At 40.4% G+C, this 27411-nt stretch overlaps 1 protein-coding gene and 1 non-coding gene across 6 annotated transcripts in view; both read right to left on the bottom strand.

Moving 5' to 3' along the window:
* Nucleotides 1–9878, bottom strand: part of RAB23 (RAB23, member RAS oncogene family) — a 90827-nt gene extending 80949 nt beyond the window's left edge. For all 5 annotated transcript variants that reach the window (XM_045057687.1, XM_045057689.1, XM_023254078.2 and 2 more), the window contains exons 1-2: nucleotides 9734–9878; nucleotides 806–1021 (exon numbers count right to left, since the gene is read on the bottom strand). In XM_045057687.1, the coding sequence (XP_044913622.1) occupies nucleotides 806–960 (155 nt within the window). In that variant the 5' untranslated portion in view covers nucleotides 961–1021; nucleotides 9734–9878. The remainder of the gene's footprint in view (nucleotides 1–805; nucleotides 1022–9733) is intronic.
* On the bottom strand, nucleotides 5214–5286 carry TRNAR-CCU. The gene has a single exon. It is a non-coding gene; the product is annotated as a tRNA-Arg (tRNA).
* Nucleotides 9879–27411: the final 17533 nt, after the last annotated feature.

Below are 27411 nucleotides of genomic sequence, written 5' to 3'. Positions count from 1 at the left end.
ATTTTTGAGAGTGAGAGAGACAGAGCAGGAGTGGGGGAGGGGCAGAAAGAGTGGGAGACACAGAATCAGAAGCAGGCTCCAGGCTCTGACCTGTCAGCACAGAGCCCGACACGGGACTTGAACTCACACACCCCGAGATCATGACCTGAGCCGAAGTCGGATGCCCAACCGACTGAGCCACCCAGGTGCCTGAGCAATACAGTATTTTTAAATTAAGGTATGTACATTTTTTTTAGACATAATGTTGTTGCATACTTAACAGACTACAGTATAATGTAAACATAACTTTTATATGCACTGTGCAACCAAAAAATTCATTTGACTTGCTTTATTGTGGTAGTCTGGAACAGAACCTGCAAAATCTCCAAGTTGTGCCTATAAGGGACAGAAATCTCATTAGAGTCAAGCATCAGTTTGACTTTAAGAAGTACGCAAGGTGCCACCAATAAATATAACATCAGATACAAGACAGAAAGTGGGGAGGGGAGTATGAAAAAAGGGGGGAAATGAGGAAGGGAAAACAGATGAAAGGTGAAAAAAGGCAGAAGAATAAAGATATACACAGGAATAGGTTAACTAACTGGAATCTAAATAAAAGCTTGAAACATTAAAAAGAAAAAAAAAAGATACACACAGTAATGAGTATGTGAAAACCACCACGGACTGTCTCATTAGCCACAGTCACTAGACTCCTAACCTTGGACTATACTGTAATTAGTATTATTCCAGTGAAAGTCCTAGATATAGTTCACAAATCAAAACTTCATAAATCAAAATTCAGGGGATAAAATGGCCAAGTACATACTGGATTTGTCGCTCCAAAAAATCAACTCCAATGGTTTTCTTGTAGTCTTTTGTAAAAATGCCTTTGCAATATCGCTGAATCATACTTGACTTTCCAACTGCTCCGTTCCCTACAACCACCATCTTGATAGCCACTTCCATATCTTCCTCCAACATTTTTGCAGTTGAAAAGGTTTCTGAACCAACTTTAATGCCAGGTGATCAGATCTTCTCAAATCTGTGGTTTAAAATGAAATTATTTTTCATAACATAAAAATTGTACAAAATAAGCTGTAATTGTTTTATGGAGAAATAATTATATTGCACTGCAAGAATTTGTTTCCATGATGGAGGCCCCCTTACCATCCTGTTTAGATCATGTAAATTATTTGAAAGGAGGAACAATAATATCATTCATTTTTGAATCCTGATCAGTAGCAAAATGTATGATATCTAGGTATTAATAAAGGCCTAGATTACATAGTTCTACCTCTCACGGAGACTAAGATTAAGATGGTGAGTGTTCGAGTTGAGGTCTGATTTAAAGTTGCTCTTAGTGAAGTTACTGCTTGACCTCTTTAAATTTCAGTTTACTAAGGATATTTATCTCACAAGATTGTTGATCAATGGCACATATAAAGCACTAAGCATGATGAAAATCGAGCACTCAAAAAATGGTAGTTTCATACAACATAATAAATCCTCCATAGTCACCACCATATGGGTAACAAATAAAATATCTAAGAAAACTGCTTTTTCAACCTCACAAGTAATAATTACTATCCCTAGAAAAGCACCCCTAAGAAAGATTTTGTATAATATACAACTGTGTGTCAGCACTGAACTCTTACAGTGCTTCACTGTTCAGGTTATAATGAGTCCTTTATAAATAATCTTATACCACACATTCTTTCTTTAGTTTCAGACTAGTTACAGTTACTCATATAATGAAAGTAATACAATGTGTACTGTCTGCATTTTAGATTGAAAAGAACAGAAAGTCAATTTCTTCTATTTCTTAAAATTACTAGTTAAATTCCTATTATACAATATTATATTCCAACTACCTTAACTGAAAATCCATCTATACAACCATTACATAAAACAAGTCTGAAACATGAAGAACATTTCCCCCATCCCCCACCACGGAGTCTCAGTAATTGTCCCTACTGCTTCACAAATTTGCACAATCATAAGAATCATCTAGGAGGATTTGTTCAAGTACAGGTTCTAGGTCTCCACCTCAAACATAATTAAATGATGTAAAAAAAAAAAAAAGTATAAGAATGAAAAGAAGACTATGGTAGGAGCAAAAATACAGGTAAATACAAGACTTCTCTTGAATGTTCTAAATTATGTTGGACTCAAACACAATTGTGTGGTTTTCAGTATGTATAGAGAAAATATTTACGATAACTAATTATAAATGGGAGAAGATAAAGGAATGTAAAGGAAGGTAAAGTTTCTATGCTTCGCTTGAACTGGTAAAATGTTGACTCCAAAAGACTGTGATAAATTATATATATAAGTGTATATATATGTGTGTATATATATAAGTGCATATATATGCATATTACATGTATACATATATACATATGTGTGTATACATATATTTATACATACACATATGTACAAACATAGTGTGTGTGTGTGTGTGTGTGTATATATATATATATATATGGTATAATATCCAGAGCAACCACTGAAGAAGTTACAAAGAGATATACTTAAAACAAAATTAAAGTCTAATAACAATAAAACAATCAGAATCTGACATTTATAGAACTGTCCACACAACAGAATATACTTCTTTTTAAGTATCTATTAAATCTATCTACTAAATATATACCAAGATAAAACAAATTCCAGGTGATTTAAAAAAAAAAAAACCTCAACAAACTTAAAATAATGGGACCACAATGCAGTCGAACTAGAAATAATTAACAGAAAACAGAAAGATAACAGGAAAATCTCCAAACATTTGCAAACTAAAAACAATGTGTGAGCCAAAGACTGAAGCTGAAGATAATTTTTTTTTAAGAGAGAGCGAGCATGAGTGGGAAGAGGGGCAGGGAGGGAGGGAGAGAGAATATCTTAAGCAGGTTCCATGTTCAGTGTGGAGCCTGACATGGGGCTCGATCCCATGACCCTGGGATCATGACCTGAGTCGAAATCGAGAGTCTGGATGCTCAACCGACTTGAGCCACCCAGGTGCACAAGAAAAAATTTTTTTTTAATTTTTAAATTTTTAAATAATTTTTAAATAATTTTTAAATTTTTAAAAAATTAATTGAATGAAAAGGAAAATACAACATGTGAAAATCTGTGAGACATAGCTAATGTAGTGCTGAAAGAGAAAATTTATAGCACTAAATGCTTACCTTAGAAAAGAAGAAAAGTCTCAATCATTTAAACTCCCACCTCAAGAAACTAGAAAGAGCAAAATAAACCCAAAGCAAATGATGGAAATAATAAAGAACAGAAATCAATGAAATTGGAAACAGAAAAGCAGAGAAAATTAAACAAAAAACTGTTTCTTTAAAGATCAGTATAACTGACAGAAAAAAAAAAGAATACACAATTTACCAATCTTAGGAATAAAATCAAGAATGTCACTATGGACTCTGTGGCCTCCAAAGGATAATACAACAGACAACTCTACACACATAAATTTGACAACATAGATGAAATGGACCAATTCCTTAAACAGGATTAACTACCACAACTCACTCAATATGAAATAGATAATTTGAATAGCCCTATAACTATAAAGGAAATTGAATTTGTAACTTAAAAACTCAAAGAAAAATCTCCAGGCTCAGGTGATTTCACGGGAGAATTCTACCAAGCTTTTCAAGAATTGACACCAACGATACACAATCTCTTCCAGAATACTGAAAAGAGGGGAACACTTCCCAACTTATTTTATAAAGCCAGCATTACCTTGATACCAACACCACACAAAGACAGTACAAAAAAGAAAACTGGACAAATATCCCCTCATGAACACAGACACACCAAAGTCCTCAACAAAATATTAGCAAGTCAAATCCAGGAATATATAAAAAGAATCACCAGGACCAAGTGGGCTTTGTTCTGGGAATGCAAGGGTGGTTCAATACCTAAAAACAATCAGTGTAATCAACCATATTAACAAAGCAAAGAAAAACCTCATCACCATATCAACTGATACATATATCACACGAAATATATAATAAAACTCAACATCCATTTGTCAGAAAAACAGCAAACTAGAAACACAAGAGGACTCCTTCAACCTGATTAATGGTGTCTATTAAAAAACTATCTAGCTATGCAGCCGCTCTGGGAAACAGTGTGGAGGTTCCTAAAAAATTAAAAATAGACCTACCCTATGACCCAGCAGTAGCACAGCTAGGAATTTACCCAAGGGATACAGCAGTACTGATGCATAGGGGCACTTGTACCCCAATGTTTATAGCAGCACTCTCAACAATAGCCAAATCATGGAAAGAGCCTAAATGTCCATCCACTGATGAATGGATAAAGAAATTGTGGTTTATATACACAATGGAGTACTATGTGGCAATAAGAAAGAATGAAATATGGCCCTTTGTAGCAACGTGGATGGAACTGGAGAGTGTGATGCTAAGTGAAATAAGCCATACAGAGAAGGACAGATACCATATGGTTTCACTCTTATGTGGCTCCTGAGAAACTTAACAGAAACCCATGGGGGAGGGGAAGGAAAAAAAAAAAAAGAGGTTAGAGTGGGAGAGAGCCAAAGCATAAGAGACTCTTAAAAACTGAGAACAAACTGAGGGTTGATGGGGGGTGGGAGGGAGAAGAGGGTGGGTGATGGGTATTGAGGAGGGCACCTTTTGGGATGAGCACTGGGTGTTGTATGGAAACCAATTTGACAATAAATTTCATACATAAAAAACAAACCCAACCAGCTAATATTATATACTTAACTCTAAAAACCTGTTGTTTTTTTTATTTTAAATAAACTCTACCTGCAACATGGGGCTCAAACTCATGACTCTGCAATCAAGAGTCACAAGCTCTACTGACTGAGCCACACACCTGAAAGTGTGACTGTTTTAACCCTTAGACTAAGAACAGGGAAAGGATCTCTACTCTCACCACTCAAAGTTCTACATTATACACAAAGTTCTAGCCAGAGAAACAGGTGACAAAAAAACAAATAAAACACAGATTAGGGAAAAAATGAATAAAAGTGACCCTACTCACAAATTACATGACTGTCTTTATAGAAACTTAAAGGAATTAAAAAAAAAAAAATCCTGGAACTAATAAATCAGGTTAGCAAAGGCACAAGATACAAAAACAACAAACAACACTGAATTGTATTTCTATACCCTAACAATGTACAATTTGAAAGCAGGAAACAATATTTTTTTAAGTTTTATTTATTTAAGTAATCTCTATACCCAACATGGGGCTTGAACTCACTACCCTGAGATTAGGAGTCACATGCTCTTCCGACTGAGCCAGCCAGGCACCCTGAAACCAAAAATTTTTACGTGACATTTACAAGAGTTCCAAAAAAAATTAAATACTTTGGTATAAATCTAACAAAACACGTACAGGATCTATATGCTGAAAACTATAAAACACTAATGAAATAAACACCTAAATAAATGAGAAGATATGCCATATTCACAGAGTGGAAGATTCAACAAAGTAAAAATAGCACTTCTCCCCAAATTGACCTATGGTTTAATGCAATTCCAAAGTACCAGCAGAATTTTTTTTCTGTATTTGAGACAAGCTGATTCTACATTTATTATTATTTTTTTTTATTTTGAGAGAGAAAGTACAAGCAGGGGAGGCAGAGAAAGAGGGAGAGAGAGGATCCCAAGCAAGTTCCACACTGACGGTGCAGAGCCTGATTCAAGGCTCAAATTCACAAAGCATGAAATCATGACCTGAACTAAGAGCAAGAGTTGGTCCCTTAACAGACTGAGCTACCCAGGTATTCCAAGACAAGCTGATCCTAAACATTATATGGAAAGGCAAATAAACTAGAATAGGTAACACAATTTTGAAAAAGAATAAAATTGGAGGAAATCATACTAGCCAATTTGAAGACACCAAAGAGCTATACTAATTAAGACAGCATGATACTGGCAAAGACAAAGATACATAAATCAATGGAACAGAGAGCCCAAAAACAGACCCACACAAATTCAGTCAATTGATTTTCAACAAAGGTGCAAAAACAATTCAATGGAAAAAAGACAATGTCTTCAGCAAATGGTGATGGAACGATTGGACATTCATATGTAAAAAAGCAAACATCTGCCTAAACCTCGAAATGGATCAAAGATGTAAAAGTAAAACTATAGGTGCTCTCTCAAAAATAATAAATAAACATTAAAATAATAATAATACTTTTTTTAAAAAAGGGACTCCTGGGTGGCTCAGTAGGTTAAGCATCCAACTTCAGCTCAGGTCATGATCTCCTGGTTTATGAGTTCAAGCCCCACATCAGGCTCTCTGCTGTCAGCTCAGAGCCTGTTTCAGATCCTCTGTCTCCCTTTCTCTCTGCCCTTCCCGCACTCATGCTCTCTCTCCTTCTCTCTCTCAAAAATAACAAACATTTTTAAAAAATAAAATAAAAACAAAAATATAGGGGCACCTGCGTGACTTAGTCAGTTGAGCATCAGACTCCTGATTTCAGCTTAGGTCATGATCTCACAGTTTGTGAGTTCCAGCCCTGAATCAGGCTAGCTGCTGTTAGTGCAGAGCCAAGCCTGCTTCAGATCTTCTGTCACCCTCTCTCCCTACCACTCCCCTGCACTCTCACTCTCTATCTCAAAAATAAATAAAACGTTTTAAAAAATAAAATAAAACTATAAGGGTGCCTGCCTGGCTCAGTTTGGTAGAACCTGTGACTCTTGATCTTGGCGTTGTGATTTTGAGCCCCATGTTCAGTGTAGAGATTACTTAAAAATAAAACCTGAAATAAAATAAAATAAAAATAAAACCATATTTTTTGGAAGAAATATTTTAGAAGGCGTAAATCTTGACCTGGTGTTAGGCAGAGTTCTTAAAAGGAAAAATTGATAAATGAGACTTCATAAAAACGAAAAACATTTGCTCTGGAAATGATGCTGTCAAAAGAACAAAAAGACATGCTACAAACTACAATAAAGTATTTGCAAAGCACATATCTACCAAATAACTTGTTTCCAGAACATATAAAGAACCCTCAAAGCTCAACATAAGAAAAAAAACTCAACATAAGAAAGCAAACAACCCATTTGAAAAATGGGCAATACCCTTGGCCAGATACTCATCAAAGATTATACATGCCAAATAAGCACATGAAAAGATACTCAACATCGTTAACCATAAGTTAAAGACACATCAGGGGCGCCTGGGTGGCGCAGTCGGTTAAGCGTCCGACTTCAGCCAGGTCACCATCTCGCGGTCCGTCCGTGAGTTCGAGCCCCGCATCAGGCTCTGGGCTGATGGCTCAGAGCCTGGAGCCTGTTTCCGATTCTGTGTCTCCCTCTCTCTCTGCCCCTCCCCCGTTCATGCTCTGTCTCTCTCTGTCCCAAAAATAAATAAAACGTTGAAAAAAAAAATTAAAAAAAAAAAAAAGACACATCAAAATCATGTGATACCACACGTCTATTAGCATGGCTAATTTAAATTTAAAATTTAAATTTACTTTTACATTTTACATTTACATTTAAAATTACTGACAATACCAAGTGCTTAGGAGGATGTAGAACAACTGGTACTCTCACACATTGCTGGTAAGAATGCAAAATGATACAACCACTCTGGAAATCAGCATGACAGTTTCTTATAAAGTTAAACATATTTTATATGACTCTGCAACCCACTCTTAGCAATACCCTAAAATGAAAACTTATATTCACACAAAAACCTGTACATGAATGTTTATAAGCAGCTCCATTTATAATCACGAAAAACTGGAAACACTCCAAATGTCCTTCAGTGGGTGGATGTATAAACAACTGTGGCACATCTACCTAATGGAACACTACTTAGCAATAAAAAAAGAAAATTATTGATACAATTTGGAGGAATCTCAAAGACATTAAGCTGAGTGAAAAGAAGTCAGCATTAAAGGTTACATATTGTATGATTCCACTTTTATGACATCTGGAAAGGACTGGTGATTGCCAGGGGTTAGGGGTAAGGGAAAAGATATAAAAGGACAGCATGAGTTTGGCAGAGGTGGGGCGGTGGTAAGAACTATTCTATAATTCGAATTGTAGTGGTGTTTGCATTAATCTAAAATTCACAGAACCACAAATCCCCTAAAAAGTCACTTTTACCATTTAATTTTATTTTATGTTTATTTATTTATTGTGAGAGAGAGAGAAAGAGAGAGAGCGCGAGTGAGCACGAACACACAGGTCGGGGAGGGAGAGAGAGGAGAGAACCCCAAGCAGGCTCCAAGCACAGCACAGAGCCCAATGCCGTGCTGGATCCCATGACCTTAGGATCATGACCTGAGTGGAAATGAAGAGTCAGAGGCTCAGGCAACTGAGTCACCCAGGTGCCCTTTATCATACAATTTTAAAAACAAAATTTAAAGGGACACCTAGGTGGCTCAGTCAGTTAAGCCTCCAACCTTGGTTTGGCTCAGGTCATGATCTCAGGGTTGGTGGAATCCAGCCCCTGCATCAGGCTCTGAGCTGACATCATGGAGCCTGCTTGGGATTATCTCTCCCTCTCTCTCTTTGCCTCTCCCCAGCTCATTCTCTCTCTCTCTCTCAAAATAAATAATAAGTTTTTTTTTAATTTAAAGAAGGAACGTGCAATCAGATTTTAACGCAGGCAGTCTGACTCTTGTGATTATCAGCTACTACTACTGTCTCGACTTAAGGCACTATATCAAAACAATTAAGTTCTTAGAAAATAAGCATAAATCTGAGTATGATAATTAAAAAGCTTACAGTAATGCTTTACATAAATACTCTTTTCCCCCAATTTAATTTTAAAGACTTACCCAACCAATGCAATCTAATAAACTAGAAAAGAAAAATATGAGCTAAGTCACTGATTAAAAGGGTTGTCTTTTTCATCTCAGCCTGTACGTAAGTACAGTACGATTATGTTTATAACAACACTGAAAAAAACTTGTTAGGTTCAGTGAAATTACCCGTAAGACGTTAGGAGTTATATAAAACCTAAAGAAGTACCCGGCCCTTTTCAGACTCTGCTGACACTCCTGATAGTGAAGTTAATACTCTCACACACCCTCAGGTTCTTACGTCTGGGAGCTGCTGAAGGCTCCTCGGTTAAGAAATTCTGCGGCAGCCAGTGTCAATGAAATAGTGCAGTCTGGCTCATTCATATTCTAGCAGTCACTGAGTGAGAAACTAGGGAAGGGTGGGGCCGCGGGTAAGGAGGGGGCCCCTCCGCAAGGAGGAGGGGGGCCTAAAAGCCGGGGTAGAGCCTGGGACCTTCCTACCCAACACACCTCACCCGGCACTTAACGCCCCCTGCCGCTGTGTCTCCCGGCCGGGGTCGCCCCTTCCCCACCTGGGGGCTGGGGAAAGACGAGAAGCTGGGTGCTCAGCCAGGCTGGAGGCCAGCGCCTCTCCCCCGCGCCGTCTCGCTCCTTCCCGCCCTAGGGGCAGTTCCAGGGACCCACACCCTGGGAGCCCCGGCCGCAGGGCGGGGAGAACGGGTGCCGGGCAGGAGCTGCCGCCCACCTCCTCCAGCTGGAACTTGGGCACGGCGCTCCGAGGCGGGGGAGAGGGCGCTCAGGGGCCGGGGGATGGGAGCACGGGCCTGGAGGCCCCTGTCCCCGACACCCCTCTCCAGTCCCCGGAGTACGGCACATCCCGGGACCCCGGGGAGAAGCGGGTCCTTCCCCAGCAAAGCCGGGGGAGTCCTGAACCGCTGGAGAGGGCGAGTGAGAGCGGCGCGGCTGCCCGGAGTGCAGGCTGCTACTCACCGTCCCCGCTGGCCACGGACCCGCCGCCCGGCGCGACCGGCTCCTCCTGGTCGCGGCGCAACCGCTGCCGCCGCCGCCGCCACCTCCTCCTCCTCCTCCCAGCGCGCCAGCTCCCCCCGGCGGGGCCGCCCGGCTGGCTCGCGCCCTCTTTCACTCTCTTAAAAATGACTATGATTTTTTTAACGAACTTTATTGCCAGCCAGGGCTCAGAACGAGCGGCTCAGCACGAGCGACTCAGCAGCAACTACGGCAAGGATGGTGGGGCGCGGGAGACTCGACTCCCCTCATCTGTGGACGCGCCGCTCTGCGGAGCATGCGCTGGGCTGGTTCTGCGCATGCTCCGCGCGGACCCGGTCCTCCCGCCCTGCTCCACCCGCGTTCTGGCTGGTTCTCGGGGAGGGCGGCTCTCCCGCGTTCCCGGCGGCTCTTCTGCGTTCCCGGTGCGTCTGGGGGAACCCGGTGTGCAGTGAGGACTGCAGCGGCGGGCGGGAACTCCTAGATCGTGGACCCTAATATAGCACTGACCGAGGAAGGTCCACATAGGTTTCGCCTACTAAGTGATCAGACTTCCAGAGTACTCAAAGGACTTGCCCTGCCTTGGACACACACCTTTTTTTTCTCCACCGGATGACATCCAAGTGGTAGAGTGAGCAAAAAATGTTGAGCAAAACTGAAAACGCACTCACAGTCCACCCGTTGCGGCTGGAGAAAGAAGTCTGAGATGGTTAACAGTTGAGAGAACCAAACCAACAATTAAAAGTTCCCCCTGAAAGCAATCTAAACTGCTTCAGTTGTTTTTATATTTCAAAATACAATAGAATAGAGGGAATAAAGGAAAATACCAACTGTTGGCAAAGTACTCCAAGGATGTAGAGTAACTGAATGCATCTACCCTGCTTCCGGAAAGTAAACTAGAACAACTCCTTTAAATAACAATTGGGCACTGTTTCCTAAAGAAGCATACCTTATGACCCACCAGTTCCACTTCCACTAATCCAGCCAAGAGAAATGAGGACTTACCTTGCACCAACACGGCAAAAGAATGTTCACAACTACATTTGTGTTAATAGCCCCCAAATGGAAATAACCCCAAAGACCATAAACGATAGAATAAATCACCTAATTCACACAGTGTTCATGCAATGGAATACTGTGCAACAATGAGAAGAATAACCCACAACTACCGACATGAAATGGCTTAACTGCAGAAATGTAAATTTGAACAAAAAGTAAGGTACAAAAAGTACTTAATGGGTAAGACTTTTTCAGCACAAAAACAGGAAAAAAAAAAAACCTCTAAAATTTAGGATAATGGTTACCGTTGCAGGAAAGGGATAGTGACTGGGTGAGGGATTTCCAAGGTGTTAGTAAGGCTCTCTCTGTTGATCTTGGCACTAGTTACACATATGTGTTCATTTGTAAAAAGTCACCAAACTGTACTCCTATGCACAGTTTTCTGTATGTGAATTATATTTCACAAGCAGTAGTTTTTAAAGTTAAAAATTTTTAATTTCAAATGTTTTACCTATAATTGCAATATTGTTTTGTAAACATAGTGGTTATTTATAGGAAATTTAATCCCAAGTAGCCAATGGATTTATCTCTAGGATTTGGTTAGCAGTCTCTTAAACTTGAGTAATGTACTCACCCTCACCCCCTTTAAAAGAAAAGGAAAAGCTTCATTAAGAAATGGGCAAAGGACTTAAATAGACATGTCTTCAAAGAAGGTGTACAAATGACTAATAAGTATATGAAAAGAGATTCAATATCACTTATCATTAGTAAAATGCAAATCAAAACCACAATGAGATACTACTTCACACCCATTAGAATGACTGTTATAGGGGCGCCCAGCTGGTTCAGTCCATTGAGGGTCTGACTCTTGATTTCAACTCAGGTCATGATCCCGGGGTCCTGGAATCAAGCCCAAAGTTGGGCTCTGTGCTGAGCACAGAGCCTGCTTAAGATTCTCTCCCTCTCTCCCTCTGCCCCTCTCCCCCGCTCTCTCTTTAAAAAAAAAAAAATTAATTAAAAAAATTAAAGATAAATGGCTATTATAAAACAAAACAAAACAGAAAATAGCAAGTGTTGGCAAGGTTGGTGAGAAATTGCAACCTCTGTGCACGGCCAGCAGGAATGTAAAATGGTACAGCCATTATGGAAAACAATATGGCAGTCCCTCACAAAAATAAAAATAGAATTCCACTTCTGGGTATATACTCAAAAGAATTGAAAGCAAGGAATCAAACCAATATTTGTACAACCATGTCCATATCAACATTATTTACAGTAGCCAAAAAATGGTAGCAGCCCAAATGTGTATCACCAGATGACTTGATAAACAAAGTGTCATGTAAATATGACATTTATTATATTACTCAGCCTTAAAAAGGAAGGAAATTCTGATACATGGTATACCATGGATGAACCTTGAAGACATCGTGCTGAATAAAAGAAGCCAGTCACAATAGGACAAATACTGTATGATTCCACTTATAGAAGGTATCTAAAGTAGTCAAATTCATAGATACACAAAGTAGAATTATGGTTGACAGAGGGAGAGTGGAGGGGAGAATGGGGAGTCAGTATTTAATGGGTACAGTTTCCATTTTGCAAGGTGAAAAATGTTCTGGAGATGGATGGTGGTAATTAACGATTGGACAACATGAATGTGCTTAATGCCCCTGAACGCTACCCTTGAAAATGGTCAAAATGGTGGGACACCTGCATGGCTCAGTCAGTCAAGCATCAGACTTTGACTCAGGTCATGATCTCATGGTTCGTGAGTTCAAGCTCTGCATCGGGTTCTGTGCTGACAGCTCAGAGCCTGGAGCCTGCTTCAGATTCTGTGTCTCCCCCTCTCTCTGCCCCTCCCCTACTCCCACTCTGTCTCTTTCTCTCAAAAATAAACATTAAAAAAATTTTTTTAAATGGTCAAAATGGTAAATTTTGTGTTAAGTATATTTTACCACAATTTTTTAATTTTTTAAATGTTTATTTTTTTTTAATTTTTTTTTCAACGTTTATTTATTTTTGGGACAGAGAGAGACAGAGCATGAACAGGGGAGGGGCAGAGAGAGAGGGAGACACAGAATCTGAAACAGGCTCCAGGCTCTGAGCCATCAGCCCAGAGCCCGACGCGAGGCTCGAACTCCCGGACCGCGAGATCGTGACCTGGCTGAAGTCGGACACTTAACCGACTGCGCCACCCAGGCACCCCAATGTTTATTTATTCTTGACAGAGAGGGAGAGAGAGACAGGGAGGAGGGAGGGGCACAGAGAGGGAGACACAAAATCCAAAGCAAGCTCCAGGCTCTGAGCTGTCAGCACAGAGCCTGATACAGGGCTCAAACGCACGAACTGTGAGATCATGACCTGAGCTGAAGTCAGATGCTTAATTGACTGAGCCACCCAGGCACCCCACCACAATTTTTTAAATGGGGAAAAAAAAGAAAATTCTAGTGAGTATCAAAAAATAAATCTGAGGATTCAAATTTGAGAAAAACTTCTTGAAGTCCCTTTTCCATTTCCATGGGATTTTTGCACATTCTAATGCAATTATGTCTACCTTTTATTTGATCCAAGACTGTACCCAAGAAGTGGAAACCTGGCCTTTTATTTATTTTTTAAAAATTTATTTATTTTTGAGAGAGAGAGAAAGAGTGTGCGCATGTGCATGCCAGTGGGGGAGGGGCAGAAAGAGAGGGAGACACAGAATCCAAAGCAGGCTCTAGGCCCTGAGCTGTCAGCACAGAGCCCGTTGCAGGTCTTGAACCCTAGACCTGCAAGATCATGACCCGAGCTGAAGTCTGACGCTTAACAGATTGAGCCACCCAGGTGCCCCAGATCTGGCCTTTTAAATCCTGCAGTTGTGCTGTAGCAAAAATGGCAATAGAATTAGTCTGAAGGCCTTTGAAAGAAATTTCACCTGCTATATCTAGAAATGAGTTGTGCAAAATTATTTAGGGAAAATATTCTTTTTTTGAGAGAGACAGCACTCAAGAGGGGAATGGGGCAAAGGGGGGGGGGGGAGAGAGAGAGAGAGAGAGAGAGAGAGAGAGAGAGAGAGAGAGAGAGAGAGAGAATCCCAAGCAGGCTCCAAACTCTGTGGAGAGTCTATCTCAGGGCTGGATCCCATGCCCTTGGGATCATGACCTGAGCCAAAATCAAGGGTCTCAACCCAACTAAGCCACCTAGGCACTCCTAGGGAAAACATTATGAAAAGTTTTTTTTGTTGTTGTTTTGTTTTGTTTTAATTTTTAAGTGATTGCCATGCCCAATGTGGGGTTTGAACTCACAATACCAAGATCAAGAGCGGCATGTTCTACTAACTGAGCCATCCAGGTGCCTCTGAAAAGTTATATTTTTAAGTAATTTAGTGATTCTTCAAATCTAGTACCTTCACTGACCCAGCAAAAAGTCCTTTGCTAGTTGTTTCACCATGTCTGACACTAACGTGCCAAATAGTTTTCAGGGATCATGAATTGTATATGGGTGAAAAGAAACACATTAAAGAAAAATGACTTACTCTTTTTTTTTTTTTTTAATTTACATCCAAATTAGTTAGCATATAGTGCAACAATGATTTCAGGAGTAGATTCCTTAGTGCCCCTTACCCCTTTAGCCCATTCCCCCTCCCATAACCCCTCCACTAACCCTCAGTTTGTTCTCCATATTTATGAGTCTTTTCTGTTTTGTCCCCCTCCCGCCTATATTATTTTTGTTTCCCTTTCCTATGTTCATCTGTTTTGTCTCTTAAAGTCCTCATATGAGTGAAGTCATATGATTTTTGTCTTTCTCTGTCTTGGCTTAGGCCAAGCCTAGGACTTGGCTATGGAACAGGAAAGAGGTAACATCAGGAATGACTCACAGGTTTCTTGAATGACCATCTGAGATTCTGGCACCTAATTCCAATGTGTGGGAGCCACCCCCCCCCACCCCCCCAGGACACTAGCTGGGTGTCCTACAATTCAACTCAATTTTGACATTTTCCGTCTGGAGTTAGCATCAGGTTCCCCAGGTTAAGGGTTCAGTCCTACAAGACTGTGTTCATTCTCCACCACCACCCCCTCCCCCCCAACACACACACTTCAGATACCAGTCACAAGCCCAGGTTATCACCTGTGTTTCTGACCAATTCATTGTAGATGGGAGGTTCCAATGATCTCTTCCGTGGGTTTGATTAATTTGCTAAAGCAGCTCAGAAAACTCAAGAGAAACGTTTTACTTTCTAGATTACCAGTGTATTATAAAAGAATATAACTCAGCAATAGCCAGATGGTAGAGATGCATAGGGAGAAGAATGGGGAAAGAACATGCAGCTTCATGCCCTCTGCAGATGTCCAGTCTCCCCACATCTCCGCTGTTCATCTACCCAAAAGCTCTCTGGCCCAGCCCTCATGGGTTTTTACGGAGGCTTCATTACGTGAGCATGATTGATTAAACCATTAGCCATTGGCGATTGAGTCAACTCCAGGCCCCCTCCCCTTGCAGAGGTGATGGTGGGAGGCAACTCTCTAATCACAAGGTTAGTTCTCCTGGCAACCATCCCCCTATCCTTAGGTGGTGTGCGAAATTCACCTTATTAACGTAACAAGAGGCCTCTGTTGCTCCCAACCCTAGGAAATTCCAAGGGCTTTAGGAGCCCTATGCCTGGAAGAGGGACAAAGACTAAGCATATACTTCTTATTATAAATCACATGAACTTGCTGATAGTGATCACTATGCTACTAATTATAATCCCTAGCCAGTGTGAGTCAGGGAATAGTCAGTTCTTTCTAGATTTCCTTTTTTGGTTTGTCATCGATTGTTCTTGTCTCAATGGGCTAGCTAGTCTGTACCATCGCATACACTTCTGGATTTAGGGTGCTCATCAATTGTTAGAACATAAAAAATAATCTTTGTTGAAGTGCCTGGGTGACTCAGTTGGCTAAGCATCTCTTTTCTTTTCTCTCTTTTTCTTAATGTGTATTCATTTTTGGAAGAGAGAGCTTGAGTGGGGGAGGGACAGAGAGAGAGGGGGCAGAGGATCCAAGGCAGGCTCTGCACTGAGAGCAGCAAGCCCAATGTGGGGCTTGAACTCACAAACTGTGAGATTATGACCTAAGTCAGATCCTTAACCAGCTGAGCCACACAGGCTCCCCTAAGCCTCTTACTCTTGATTTCAGGTCATGATCTCACAGTTCATGCAATTGAGCCCTGTATCAGGCTCTGTGCTGACAGGATGGAGCCTTTTGGGATTCTCTCCCCTTTTCTCTGCCCCTCCCCTGCTCTCATGTGCTCGCGCTCTCTCTCTCTCTCTCTCTCTCAAAATAAATAAATAAACATTAAAAAATATATATTTGTTCTCCTTCACTGCCCAGGTCTTTCTCTTACATAAATTTGATTTTGTTGAAATAGTGTGCTGAGAGATGTCCTCTCTGAAATACTCTTTATTTCTCAATTGGGAGGCTTGGGATTACCTTTTAGATCCTTTTTTTAAAGTTTTATTTTTATTTAAGTAATCTCCCTATACAACATGGGGCTCAAACTCACAACCCTGACATCAACAGTTGCACGATCCTCCAACTGAGCCGACCACATGCCCCTAGATCCTTTTATACTCTCTGCTCCTCTTCATTTCATTTCTTAAAATTTATTTGATTTAGGGGCACCTGGGTGGCTCAGTTGGTCAAGTGTCTGACTTCGTGGTCAGGATCTCTTGATTTCAACTCAGATCAGGATCTCACAGTTCACGGTTTGAGCCCCGCTTCAGGTCAGGCTTTGTGTGTCAGCTAGGAGCCTGGAGCCTGATTCAGATTCTGTGTCTCTCTCTGTCTGCTAGTCCCCTGCTCATGCTCTGTCTCTCTCGCTCTCAAAAATAAATAAACATTAAAAGATAATTTTTAAAAAAGAAACATTTAAGATTTATTTATTTGGAAAAAACTTTTTAGCTTTACTGAGATATAATGAGCATATAAGATTGTGTAAATTTAGGTGTACAATGTGTTGATTTGATATACTAACATAATGCAGAATGATTGCCACCATAGAGTCAGCTAACATTCTATCATGTCACATGATTATCATTTCATTTCTATTTTGCAGTAAGAACATTTTTTTTAATATAATTTCTTTTTTTTAAGTTTATTTTGAGAGAGAGAGAGCGAGAGAGCAGAGAAGGGGCATAGAGAGAAGGAGAGAGAAAATCTCAAGCAGGCTCTGCCCTATCAGCAAAGAGCCTGACTCAGGGTTCAAACTCACAAACCATGAGATCATAACCTGAGCTGAGATCAAGAGTCGGACACTTAACCGACTGAGCCACCCATGCACCCTGTGGTAAAAACATTTAAGATACACTCTCTTAACAACTTTCAAATAAGTAATACAATATTATTAACTATAATTACCATGCAACACATTAGGGCTCCAAAACTTATTCATTTATAACTGAAAGTTTGTACCCTTTACCAACATTTCTCATTTCCCTCACATGCCTGTCCCTGGTAACCACCATTCTACTCTGTTTCTCTGTTAGGCTTTTTCAGATTCCATGTGTAACTGATATCTTAAAGTATTTGTCTTTCTCTAAATGACTTGTTTTGCTTAGCATAATGCCCTCATGGTCCACCCCTGTTGTTGAAAATGGCAAAATTTCCTTCTTTCTCATGGCTGAATACTATTGCATTATATGTATGTTTATATTGTCTTTATGCATTCATCCACTGACAAACACTTAGGCTGTTTCAATGTTTTGGCTCTTGTGAATAGCCTTTTTTGGTTTGTCATCGAATGTGACATGAATATGAAAGTACATATATCTCTTCAAGATACTGTTTTCATTTCCTTTGGATTTATACCCAGAAGTGGGACTGTTAAATCATATGGGACTGTTTTGGGGGAAACCTCCCTATTGTTTTCCATAGTGATTGCACCAATTTATTTTCCCATCAATAGTGCACAAGTCCACATCCTTGCTAACACTCGTTATTTCTTGGTTGTTGTTGTTGTTGTTGTTGTTGTTGTTGTTTTGATGACAGTCATTCTAACAGGTGTGAGTTTTGTAGTTTTAATTTGCATTTTCCTGATGATTAGTGATATTGAACATCTTTTCATGTATCTGTTGGCCATTATATGTCTTCTTTGGAAAAATACTAATTTGGTTCCTCTACCTTTTTTTTTATTGGATTTTTTTTTTTAAGATATCTCTATACCCAACATAGGGCCTGAATTCACAACCTCAAGATCAAGAGTCACATGCTCTACCAACTGAGCCAGTCAGAAGTCCCTGGACTTTCTTTTTTCTATTGAGTTATATGAATTCTTTATATAGTTTAGATATTAACTCCACATCAGATATATGGTTTGCAAATATTTTCTCCCATTCTGTAGGTTGCCTTTTCATTTTGTTGATTGTCTCTTTTACTCTGCAGAAGCTTTTTATTTTTTTAATTTTTAAAAATGTTTTATTTATTTTTGAGAGAGAGAGAGACAGAGTACAAGCCAGGGAGGGGCAGAGAGAGAGGGAGACAGAATCTGTGAAACAGGCTCCAGGCTCTGAGCTGTCAGCATAGAGCCTGACGTGGGACTCGAACTTGTGAACCGCAAGATCATGACCTGAGCTGAAGTCGGAAGCTTAACCGACTGAGCCACCCAGGCGCCCCTGCAGAAGATTTTTAAACGTTTTTGTGAGTGTTTATTTATTTATTTTGAAAGAGAGAGAGAGAGCTTGGGGGGGGTGGTAGAGAAAGAGAGTCCTAAGCAGTAACTGCAGTGTTTGTGCAGTGCCTGACATAGGTCTCCATCTCACAACTGTGCGATCATAATCTGAGCTGAAATCAAGAGCCGGTTGCTTAACCTACTGAGCCACCCAGCACCCCAGAAGCTTTTTAGTTTGATGTAGTCAGAGATTACTTTATTGTTTCTTGGTAAATGCTTGTTGTCTCAAAAACTCACCTTGAATTACAAATAATAATACACAAAACCAATAACAAATTAAGAAAAAGTACTATCAACATTTGACAGATAAATGGCTAGTTTCTTTAATGTAGAAAGGACTCATACATCAATATGCAAAAGACCATCAGCTGAATAGAAACATGGGCAAAGACGACACGTCGAATATGAAAAGAAATACAATAGTCAATTGACAGGAAAGTGTATTAATATCATACACAATTAAGGAAATGAAATTAAACAATGAGGATATAATTTTTCTTGTATCTAATTGACAAGGATTAACAGCATAACACTACTTAATGTGAGTAAAGCTGTGGGGGAAGAGATATGTAGTTATCCTGTTTTTCACAAATTCTCATTATGACAACTCACTTGTACAGAAGACCTACATTAGTACATGTTTTCGCAACCAAAAGAAGTCCAAAGAGGATTTTGGCTTTTACAAAAAAACAAAAACAAAAACAAAAAACAAAAGATAAAAATCGAAAATAGCATTGAGTGTTTGTTTTGCAGCGGACTGTTATGGTACAAGCAGTGGGCACCTGAGCAGCGAGAGAGGCCCTGCCTAACTCCTTGAGATCCACACCCAGCATCTCAGCATGACTGGCCACAGCTCTGAACTGTGCCTGTGAGCACCTATGCTCTGTGCTCTGTCTCCGTTTATTTTGTGCCTCTAATGGCAAGATGTGTTCTAAGATATTGGAAAAACCTAAGAGAAGTTATTGCGGGGGGGTCTGGGAATGATGAAAAGTTTGTCCATGTAAATTAATGGTAATTGCTTCTTTGCTTTACACCAATTTGACTTAGAGTTTATTTATTTATTTATTTATTTATTTATCTATCTATTTTTAAGTAATCTCTACACCCAATGTGGGGCTTGAACTCATGACCCAGAGATCAAGAGTACCATGCTCTTTTGAGTGAGCAAGCCAGGTGCCCCTGCTTTATGCCATTTTGGCTAAAGCTTTCATAGGACGGCTCTACTTTTAGGAGTGGGGGAAGCCTGGTATGTTGTTGGAAGAGAAATGAAATCAATTCTTTCAGAGAGCAATTTGGCAAAATATATCAAAAGGGTAAACTTGTATTTCCCTTTTGAAAAATTTCATTTACACTATATTCTATAAGGGTCCTTAATAATACAAGTACAGTGAACTCAATTATCTCATACTTAAGGTCAAATGGATATAGAGTTTGTGAACTGAGCAAAGTATTAAATGCTTTTCTCTCTATCCCAAGTTATAGTTGGTTCCTTCTAAACATACAGGCTTGGGGTGCCTGGGTGGCTCAGTCAGGTTAGGTGTCTGACTCTTAGTTTTGGCTCAGGTCATGATCTTATGGTTTGATGAATTCGAGCTCCACATCAGGCTCTGTGCTATTGGCTTGAGATTCACCTTTTCTCCTACCCCTCCTCTGCTCACACTCTCTCAGTCTCTCTCAAAAATACATAAACTTAAAAAAATAAACAGGTTAATTTGGGCATTATTAAGCCTTCAGAGATTCAGAAATTTTGCTATAAAAAAAATGATAGTCTGTCTTGAATTTCCTCCTAAAATATTTTTCCCTCATGGGACATAATTTAAATGTAGACAGAAAAAAAAAAACCCAGAAAGAATGCAGGACAAAACAAGTGTTGCATTGATGATGAATTGGTGATAATTACAAAGACACCTCTGGGTGCTTTTAGGTTGCTTCAGGGCCACATGGCAGGTCCAGATTCTACTCCTCAGATTTATATGTTTAAGAATCATATTCTACCAGTTCACTCAAGGGATGATTAGGGAACGGGAAACCAATCATCTTCCAAGAAGCTTATTATATACATAAAGCAGAATGTTAGTCTCATAAGTAGGATATATACCAAGGATGATAACCAGACCTGAAGGTTTCTTCACAAAACATGATCTCTTGCTTAAAAAAGCAGAAGCCTCCATTTCATGCTTCCGTCTTTCTCATTTTTCTTCTTTTCTGAATTTTTTCTTTCTTGTGGGTATGTACATTTAGGAGACCAATTTGCAAGTCAGAAGGCTGCTGAGTAAGCACAAAACTAAAGCAAATAGAATTGGATGCTTTCTGAAAGAATTTCTAGCAAACTGAAGAGAAACAATGAATTGTTCTTACACATGTTACAGGAATTTCTTTCTAAAAATTTGGGCCATGAGTCAAGAATCAGAACACCCTTTCTTTTGTCAAGTGAAGTAAAAATACAGGCTCAGATACACAGTTGACTCTTGAACTGCACGGATCCACAGGTCTACTTATACACATTTTTTTTTATACACAACAGTACAGTACTGTAAATGTATTTTCTCTTCTTTATGATAGTTTTTGGAAGTGTATTTGAGAGAGAGTGTGAGCATGCGCGCATGTGTGCACAAGTGGGGGGTGGACAGAGAGAGGGAGAGAGAGAATGCCAAGCAGGCTCTGTGCTGTCAGCTCAAAGCTTAACATGGGGCTCAATCTCACAAACCATGAGATCATGACATGAGCCAAAATCAAGTGCTAGATGCCTGACTGACTGAGCCACCCAGGGACCCCGAAGTATTTCAGCACTTTGAAGACAGTTTTTGGGACAGTAGTCTGCTGTCTTCCGTGTCGGCATCATTGAAATAAACTCTTTCTTGTTTCATTGCCTCTCATCCCTCTGCCTTTGGATTTTGTCAGCTGCGAGTGGCTGATCCTGGTCTGTTTGGCGCCTCTGGAGCCAGGTGCTCTTGCACCCCAGCACCCCAGTTACTCCATGTTGTACAAGGGTCAGCTGCAGTGAAACAAAAAACCGGGCCAAATGATTTCCTTTTATCTGCCCCCAAATGATAGCACACATGCTGCTTTTTAAAGATAAAGTAAAGCACTACCAAAAAGAGGGTGAACACCTTTCTTGACTGTGGAAGGAAGTTATGTGGTTGTTTCAAAAGTTGGCAGTGTGTTCCATGATAGGGAGTTATATGCAAAATGACTCCAAAAGCAAAAGGAGTCACAAGACTGAAGAAAAAAGTGGACAAATCCAGCTTGAGAGAAATGGTCTGTTAAGGGGAAGTAGGGACAGAAGCTGTGTCTTTGGTGCCAGGAAGGCAGTCAGATGAGTAGATCGCTGCAACCTCAGCTCCCGTTAGACTTGTTTTTATAGCCTAGAGGCTGGGGAGTATAAATCGGGGACTACCAGGAGGACCACCTCTGAGGAGAATGTTCCCGAATAGGTGTCTTATTTCTAGAGCAGATCAAGGACATTTTGCCCTGAGGGTGTACTTAAGGGCGTGGTTAACAAAAGGAAAGAAGGTGGTGGTGGTAGTGGGATTGCTGTACCCCAAAAGGCTTCTGGTCACAGAATGCAATGCTTAGAAAGAACTCTCAATGATGTATTTCACAGTGCCTGTGACTTTTAAGGACTGGGATATTTTCTGAAGCCCTTAGAATGAGCAAATGGCCTCAGCACCTAGTGTCTACCTTAAAGTGACTTTAACATAAAATGTTAATTGTTAGCATCCTTTTCCAAACCTTTTAAATAGTTGCTGGTAACTTGCTGAAGCACTCCCATTACTCTATCCTTACGGCATCTGTTTCTCTGAAAACAAAATGACTGGTGAGGTGAAAATTTGTCCCACACTGCAGTCATTTAATTAAAAGGTAGATTTATTCAGTTTTAACTGTTAACAATATCACGTATACCATTATAACTCTTTACGTTTTCACCCTAAAATACATAAGCCTATTATATAAGTGACTTTATTTGCTAGTAGAAAGTATTTAAAACCACAGTGGACTCTGAAATGTCCAGTCACCTAAATCCTAGGTAACTATGTTATTTGGCTGTAATAACTTTTATTACAGGGTGCTCCTTTTCTTCTCTCTCTTGAAATATCTATGTTAGGATGTTGGTAAATGTCCCTTAAAAATAAAAACATTAGGGGTGCCTGGGCGGCTCAGTTGATTGAGTGTCTGACTCATTTTGGCTCAGGACGTGAGACTGATCCCTGCCTCTGGTTCTGAGCTGGGTGTGGAGCCTGCTTAAGATTCTCTCTCTCCCTCTTCCTCTGCCCCTCTCCCCACTCATGCCCCCCTCCTCTAAACAAACAAACAAACAACCCTTTGGATTAAAAGGAAAACTGAACCCCTTATGTATTTTTGTTACTATTAAATAATGCTTTTGTAAATTTGAATGGAAAACCACCTGTATGTATTGCTATTGGGTTGGAGTTAAAGTTAAGCCCTTGTTTAATTTAAAATATACTACTTAGGGGCGCCTGGGTGGCTCTGTCGGTTAAGCGGCCAGTTTCGGCTCAGGTCATGATCTCGTGGTCCGTGAGTTCGAGCCCCGTGTCAGGCTCTGTGCTGACAGCTCAGAGCCTGGAGCCTGTTTCAGATTCTGTGTCTCCCTCACTCTGACCCTCCCCTGTTCATGCTCTGTCTCTCCCTGTCTCAAAAATAAATAAATGTTAAAAAAAATTAAGAAAAATAAAATATACTACTTAATAAAAATTTCATGAAAGATAAATCCAATAATCAAAAAATAAATGAATTTCAAAACTAAAATTTTGTGTAACGTGCATCAACAGTGTGGAACAAAGCAGTAAAAGATATAATGTAACTTTTTTATTAAAAATATTTTTAATGTTTAATATTTTTAATATTTTTAATATGCACCTTGCATATGGCATCTCATTTAAAGTTAATATTAAAATATTTTTTTGAGAGACAGAAAGAGACAGAGCACAAGCAGGGGAGGGGCAGAGAGAGAGGGAGACACAGAATCCGAAGCAGGCTCCAGGCTCTGAGCTGTCAGCACAGAGCGTGACATGGGGCTTGAACTCAAGAGCCCTGAGATCATGACCTGAGCTGAAGTTGGACACTTAACTGAGCCACCCAGGTGCTCCTATAATGTAACTTCTTTAAAATTTGGAACAACTTGGGGCGCCTGGGTGGCTCAGGAGGTTAAACTTCTGACTTCACCCCAGATCATGATATTGAGGTCAGTGGGTTCGAGCCCTGTGTTGGGCTCTGTGCTGACAGCTCAGAGCCTGGAAGCTGCTTTGGATTCTGTGTCTCTCTCTTTCTCCCCACCCTCCACTCATGCTCTGTCTCTCTCTCTCTCTCTCTCAAAAATAAACATTAGAGGGGCGCCTGGGTGGCTCAGTTGGTTAAGCGGCCGACTTCGGCTCGGGTCATGATCTCACGGCCCATGAGTTCGAGCCCCGCATCGGGCTCTGTGCTGACAGCTCAAGCCTGGAGCCTGTTTCAGATTCTGTGTCTCCCTCTCTCTGACCCTCCCCCGTTCATGCTCTCTCTCTGTCTCAAAAATAAATAAAAATGTTTAAAAAAAATTTAAAAAAATAAATAAACATTAGAAAATTAAAAAAAATAAAATTCTGAACTTAAAAATTTTCATATTTATCTAATTATTTATTTTAAAAATGTTTATTTATTTTTAGAGAGCGTGAGTGAGTTGGGGAGGAGAGAGAAGGAGAGAGAGAATCCCAAGCAGGCTTATGCTCAGAGCACACACCAGCCCGGGGCTCATCTCATGACCATGAGATAACGACCTGAACCAAAATCAGGAGTCAGAAGCTTAACCAAATGAGCCATCCAGGCACCCCTATTTCATGTTTTAGATACTCTGCCAATATTTAGCATAGTGATTTTATTGATAGTGGGGTATTCAATGCAATTTAGTAGCACTGTGGCTTAAATAATTTTGTCTTAGAAATGAAGTTTGTTTTAAAGAAATAAAATAGAGTCTATTTTAAAGAAATGTTGTTTTGAGGCTTTTGTGCTCCACCCTCAAGTAATAAATTTACTTTTCCCTGTGCAAAATAACTGTAGCATTAAAAAATATATAAACAATCTCTACATCCAGCATGGGGCTTGAACTCACAATCCTGAGATCAAGATGCTCCACCGACTAAGCCAGTCAGGAGTCCCCTATTCAAATTTATTTAGCAAGTGCTTTCTATGTTAGCCACCATCCTAAGCACCTTGCATATGGCATCTCATTTAAAGTTCATAACTCACAGGAGCATTATCATCCTGACTTTACAGCTGGGGAGGTCAGGGATATTCTTGGGGCTCTCTGCTGATAAGAGCTGGGGTTAGGAACTCAAGTCTTCCTGCAGCAAAGCTTAAAGCCACTATGTGTGTTCTGTCCCAGGGCTGTATCATCTTCAGACCTGAGGGCTGATGATTACACTTGAATATGTACTTATAATACTCTCTGGATCCAAATTCTAGGTCAGTTTTCCAATGCCAGATTTTTCAATCTTTTCTGACAGCCTCTGTCAAATTCCTGCACAAATCGTGCCCAAATTAGTTGCATATTAAAGTTGGACTAGAGGGGTGCCTGGGTGGCTCAGCCGGTTGTGTCTCTTGATTTTGGCTCAAGTCATGACCTCACGGTTCATGAGATCGAGCCCTACACTGGGTTCTGTGCTGGCAGTGCAAAGCCTACTTGCAATTCCCATTCTCTCTCTCTCTCTGCCCCTCCCTCACTTGTATTCTCTCTTTGAAAAATACACTTAAAAAAAAAAAAGCTGGGCTAGATACTGAAATTGGCCCTCACCAAACAGCTGTGAGTGAATGCCATAGTGATCTGAATGCCAACTACATGCAAGGGAAGCAGGTTTGCCACAAGGTTTTTTTTTTGTTTTATTGTTTTTACATAAGCTCTACACCCAGCGTGGGGCTTGAACTCACAAACCCAAGATGAAGAGTTGCATGCTCTAAGGCCTGGTCAGCTGGGCACCCCCAATATTTCAGGTGGGTAATTAAAGATTAGTGTGACCCAGTTCAAGTTGTTTACTCTTTGATCATGATTGAAAGCTTAAGAATGTAGTCATGTCCCTAAACAGAGGTCCATTTCATTTTGCTTGCTTGTTGTGAGTAGACACACACAAGCTCAATTTCACTACTGTCCTTGCCTTTTCTAAAATTCTCAGCTTTTACTTTCATTTTTGTCTTTGAGGAATTTCAAAATCCAGCCTTCAAAAATAGCATTATCACATATGTGTCCTCCACATGTATCAGCATTTCTCTCAGTCACTTGAAAGGGACACATGTATGGATATTTCCTACTTAAAAATCATTGCATGTAATTGTTTGCCAGATCCTTACTCTGTTCCTTTCAGGGGTTGTTAAATTCTTTCACGCTTTCCAATTGTAACATGTTTAAGCAGAGTTCTATAATTAATTGGTCATCTCCTTAGAGTGAATTCCAAGCATTTTGAGTTGGAGTGCTAGAGTGAGCTGCATCAATGCAGAGGACCATGTCTGTATTCACTATTGTGTCCCTCTGCATCATACCTCACTTGCTAATGTTCTAGTCACAGGATACCATTCCCATAGAATAGCGTGAATGGTGCCCCCTAGTGGATACAGTACTGGTACTGGGAGGGCAGCACAGCTGGAAAACCCAGTTCACATTCATTACTGTTAGCTCTCTCCTTCCTATCCCTCTGAAAGCTTTCAGGATTTTTAATTATTATTTTTTAATGTCAATGATTCCTACATTTAAATACCAGGAGGGAAAATTCTACATTTGTCAGACTTTTCACGGGGTGGCAATATCACTCTGTCCTCAGTTGATGCACATTGAATGCTCTCCCGTCAACTCCTTGGCTGGTCCTGCAAGCTGCACTCTTAGAGCCAGTGTAGGAATAGGGACACTCTACTGGGAAGCAGTCTCATGAAGGATGGAAGCAGGGCTGTCCAAAAACTGTATGCTACATTCAGTAAATGGTAAGAAATGATCTTGCAGTTCATGAGTCTGAACGCCACTTCAGGGTCTGTGCCGACAGCTCAGAGCCTGGAGCCTACTTTGGATTCTGTCTCCCTCTCTCTCTGCCCCTCCCCCTCTCAGGCTCTGTCTGTCTCTCTCTCAAAAAATGAATAAACATTAAAAAAAAAAAAAGGAATGGGGCTTTAGGGAATGTATGAATAAAAGACAAATAATATACTCTGAATTCCATTGTAGTCCTGGACTATTATCTATATAAAAGATGACAGGGGCGCCTGGGTGGCTCAGTCGGTTGAGCGCCCGACTTCAGCTCAGGTCATGATCTCGCGGTTCGTGAATTTCAGCCCAGTGTTGGGGTCTGTGCTGACAGCTTGGAGCCAGGAGGCTGCTTCGGATTCTGCGTCTCCCCCTCTCTCCCCCTCCCCTGCTCACACTCTCCCTTGTCTCTCTTTCTCAAAAGTAAATAAACATTAAAAAATTTTTTTTAAAAAAAGATGACAGATGAAGGTTAATGTGACTCTTGGTAGTTTCATCATTTAAAAATGAATTGCACTTCTACTCATTCTTATAATAAATAAAAATGTTAAGAATCAACACACTGAGGTCCTTGCCCCTGGAATGTGGCTCAGGCTGGAGATACAGAGGGCTACAGGTGCTGCAGGCCAGGGACTGAGGCAGCCTGGAGATGGTAGACCACAGCTCTTCAAGTCCGTGATAAGGATTGGCCTCCAATGAATCTCCACTACAAAAAAATGGGGAAGAAACAACATGAAGAGCACAAAGGTTGAGGAGGTGGGGCCCAAACATGTGGTAGAAAATGTCCTAGGCTAACATGGAGTGAACGAGTGAATGGGAAGTGGGAGTTATCTCCCAGGGTAGAAGGGATTCAAAGATGCTGACAGTCCTTGAGAACTGGAAGAAAACTTGATTCTTGTTTCTTAATTTTCAAAAAGCTGGTAAAGATGGCACAAAAAGAACATCTTTATCTGACAGTGAACCTGATGATAGCAAATGAGAGTCA

Source organism: Felis catus, chromosome B2, assembly GCF_018350175.1.
Source record: "Felis catus isolate Fca126 chromosome B2, F.catus_Fca126_mat1.0, whole genome shotgun sequence".
Classification (NCBI taxonomy): Eukaryota; Metazoa; Chordata; class Mammalia; order Carnivora; family Felidae; genus Felis; species Felis catus.
Note: the sequence above shows the minus strand (reverse complement) of the source record. Positions and strands in the feature narration are given on the sequence as shown.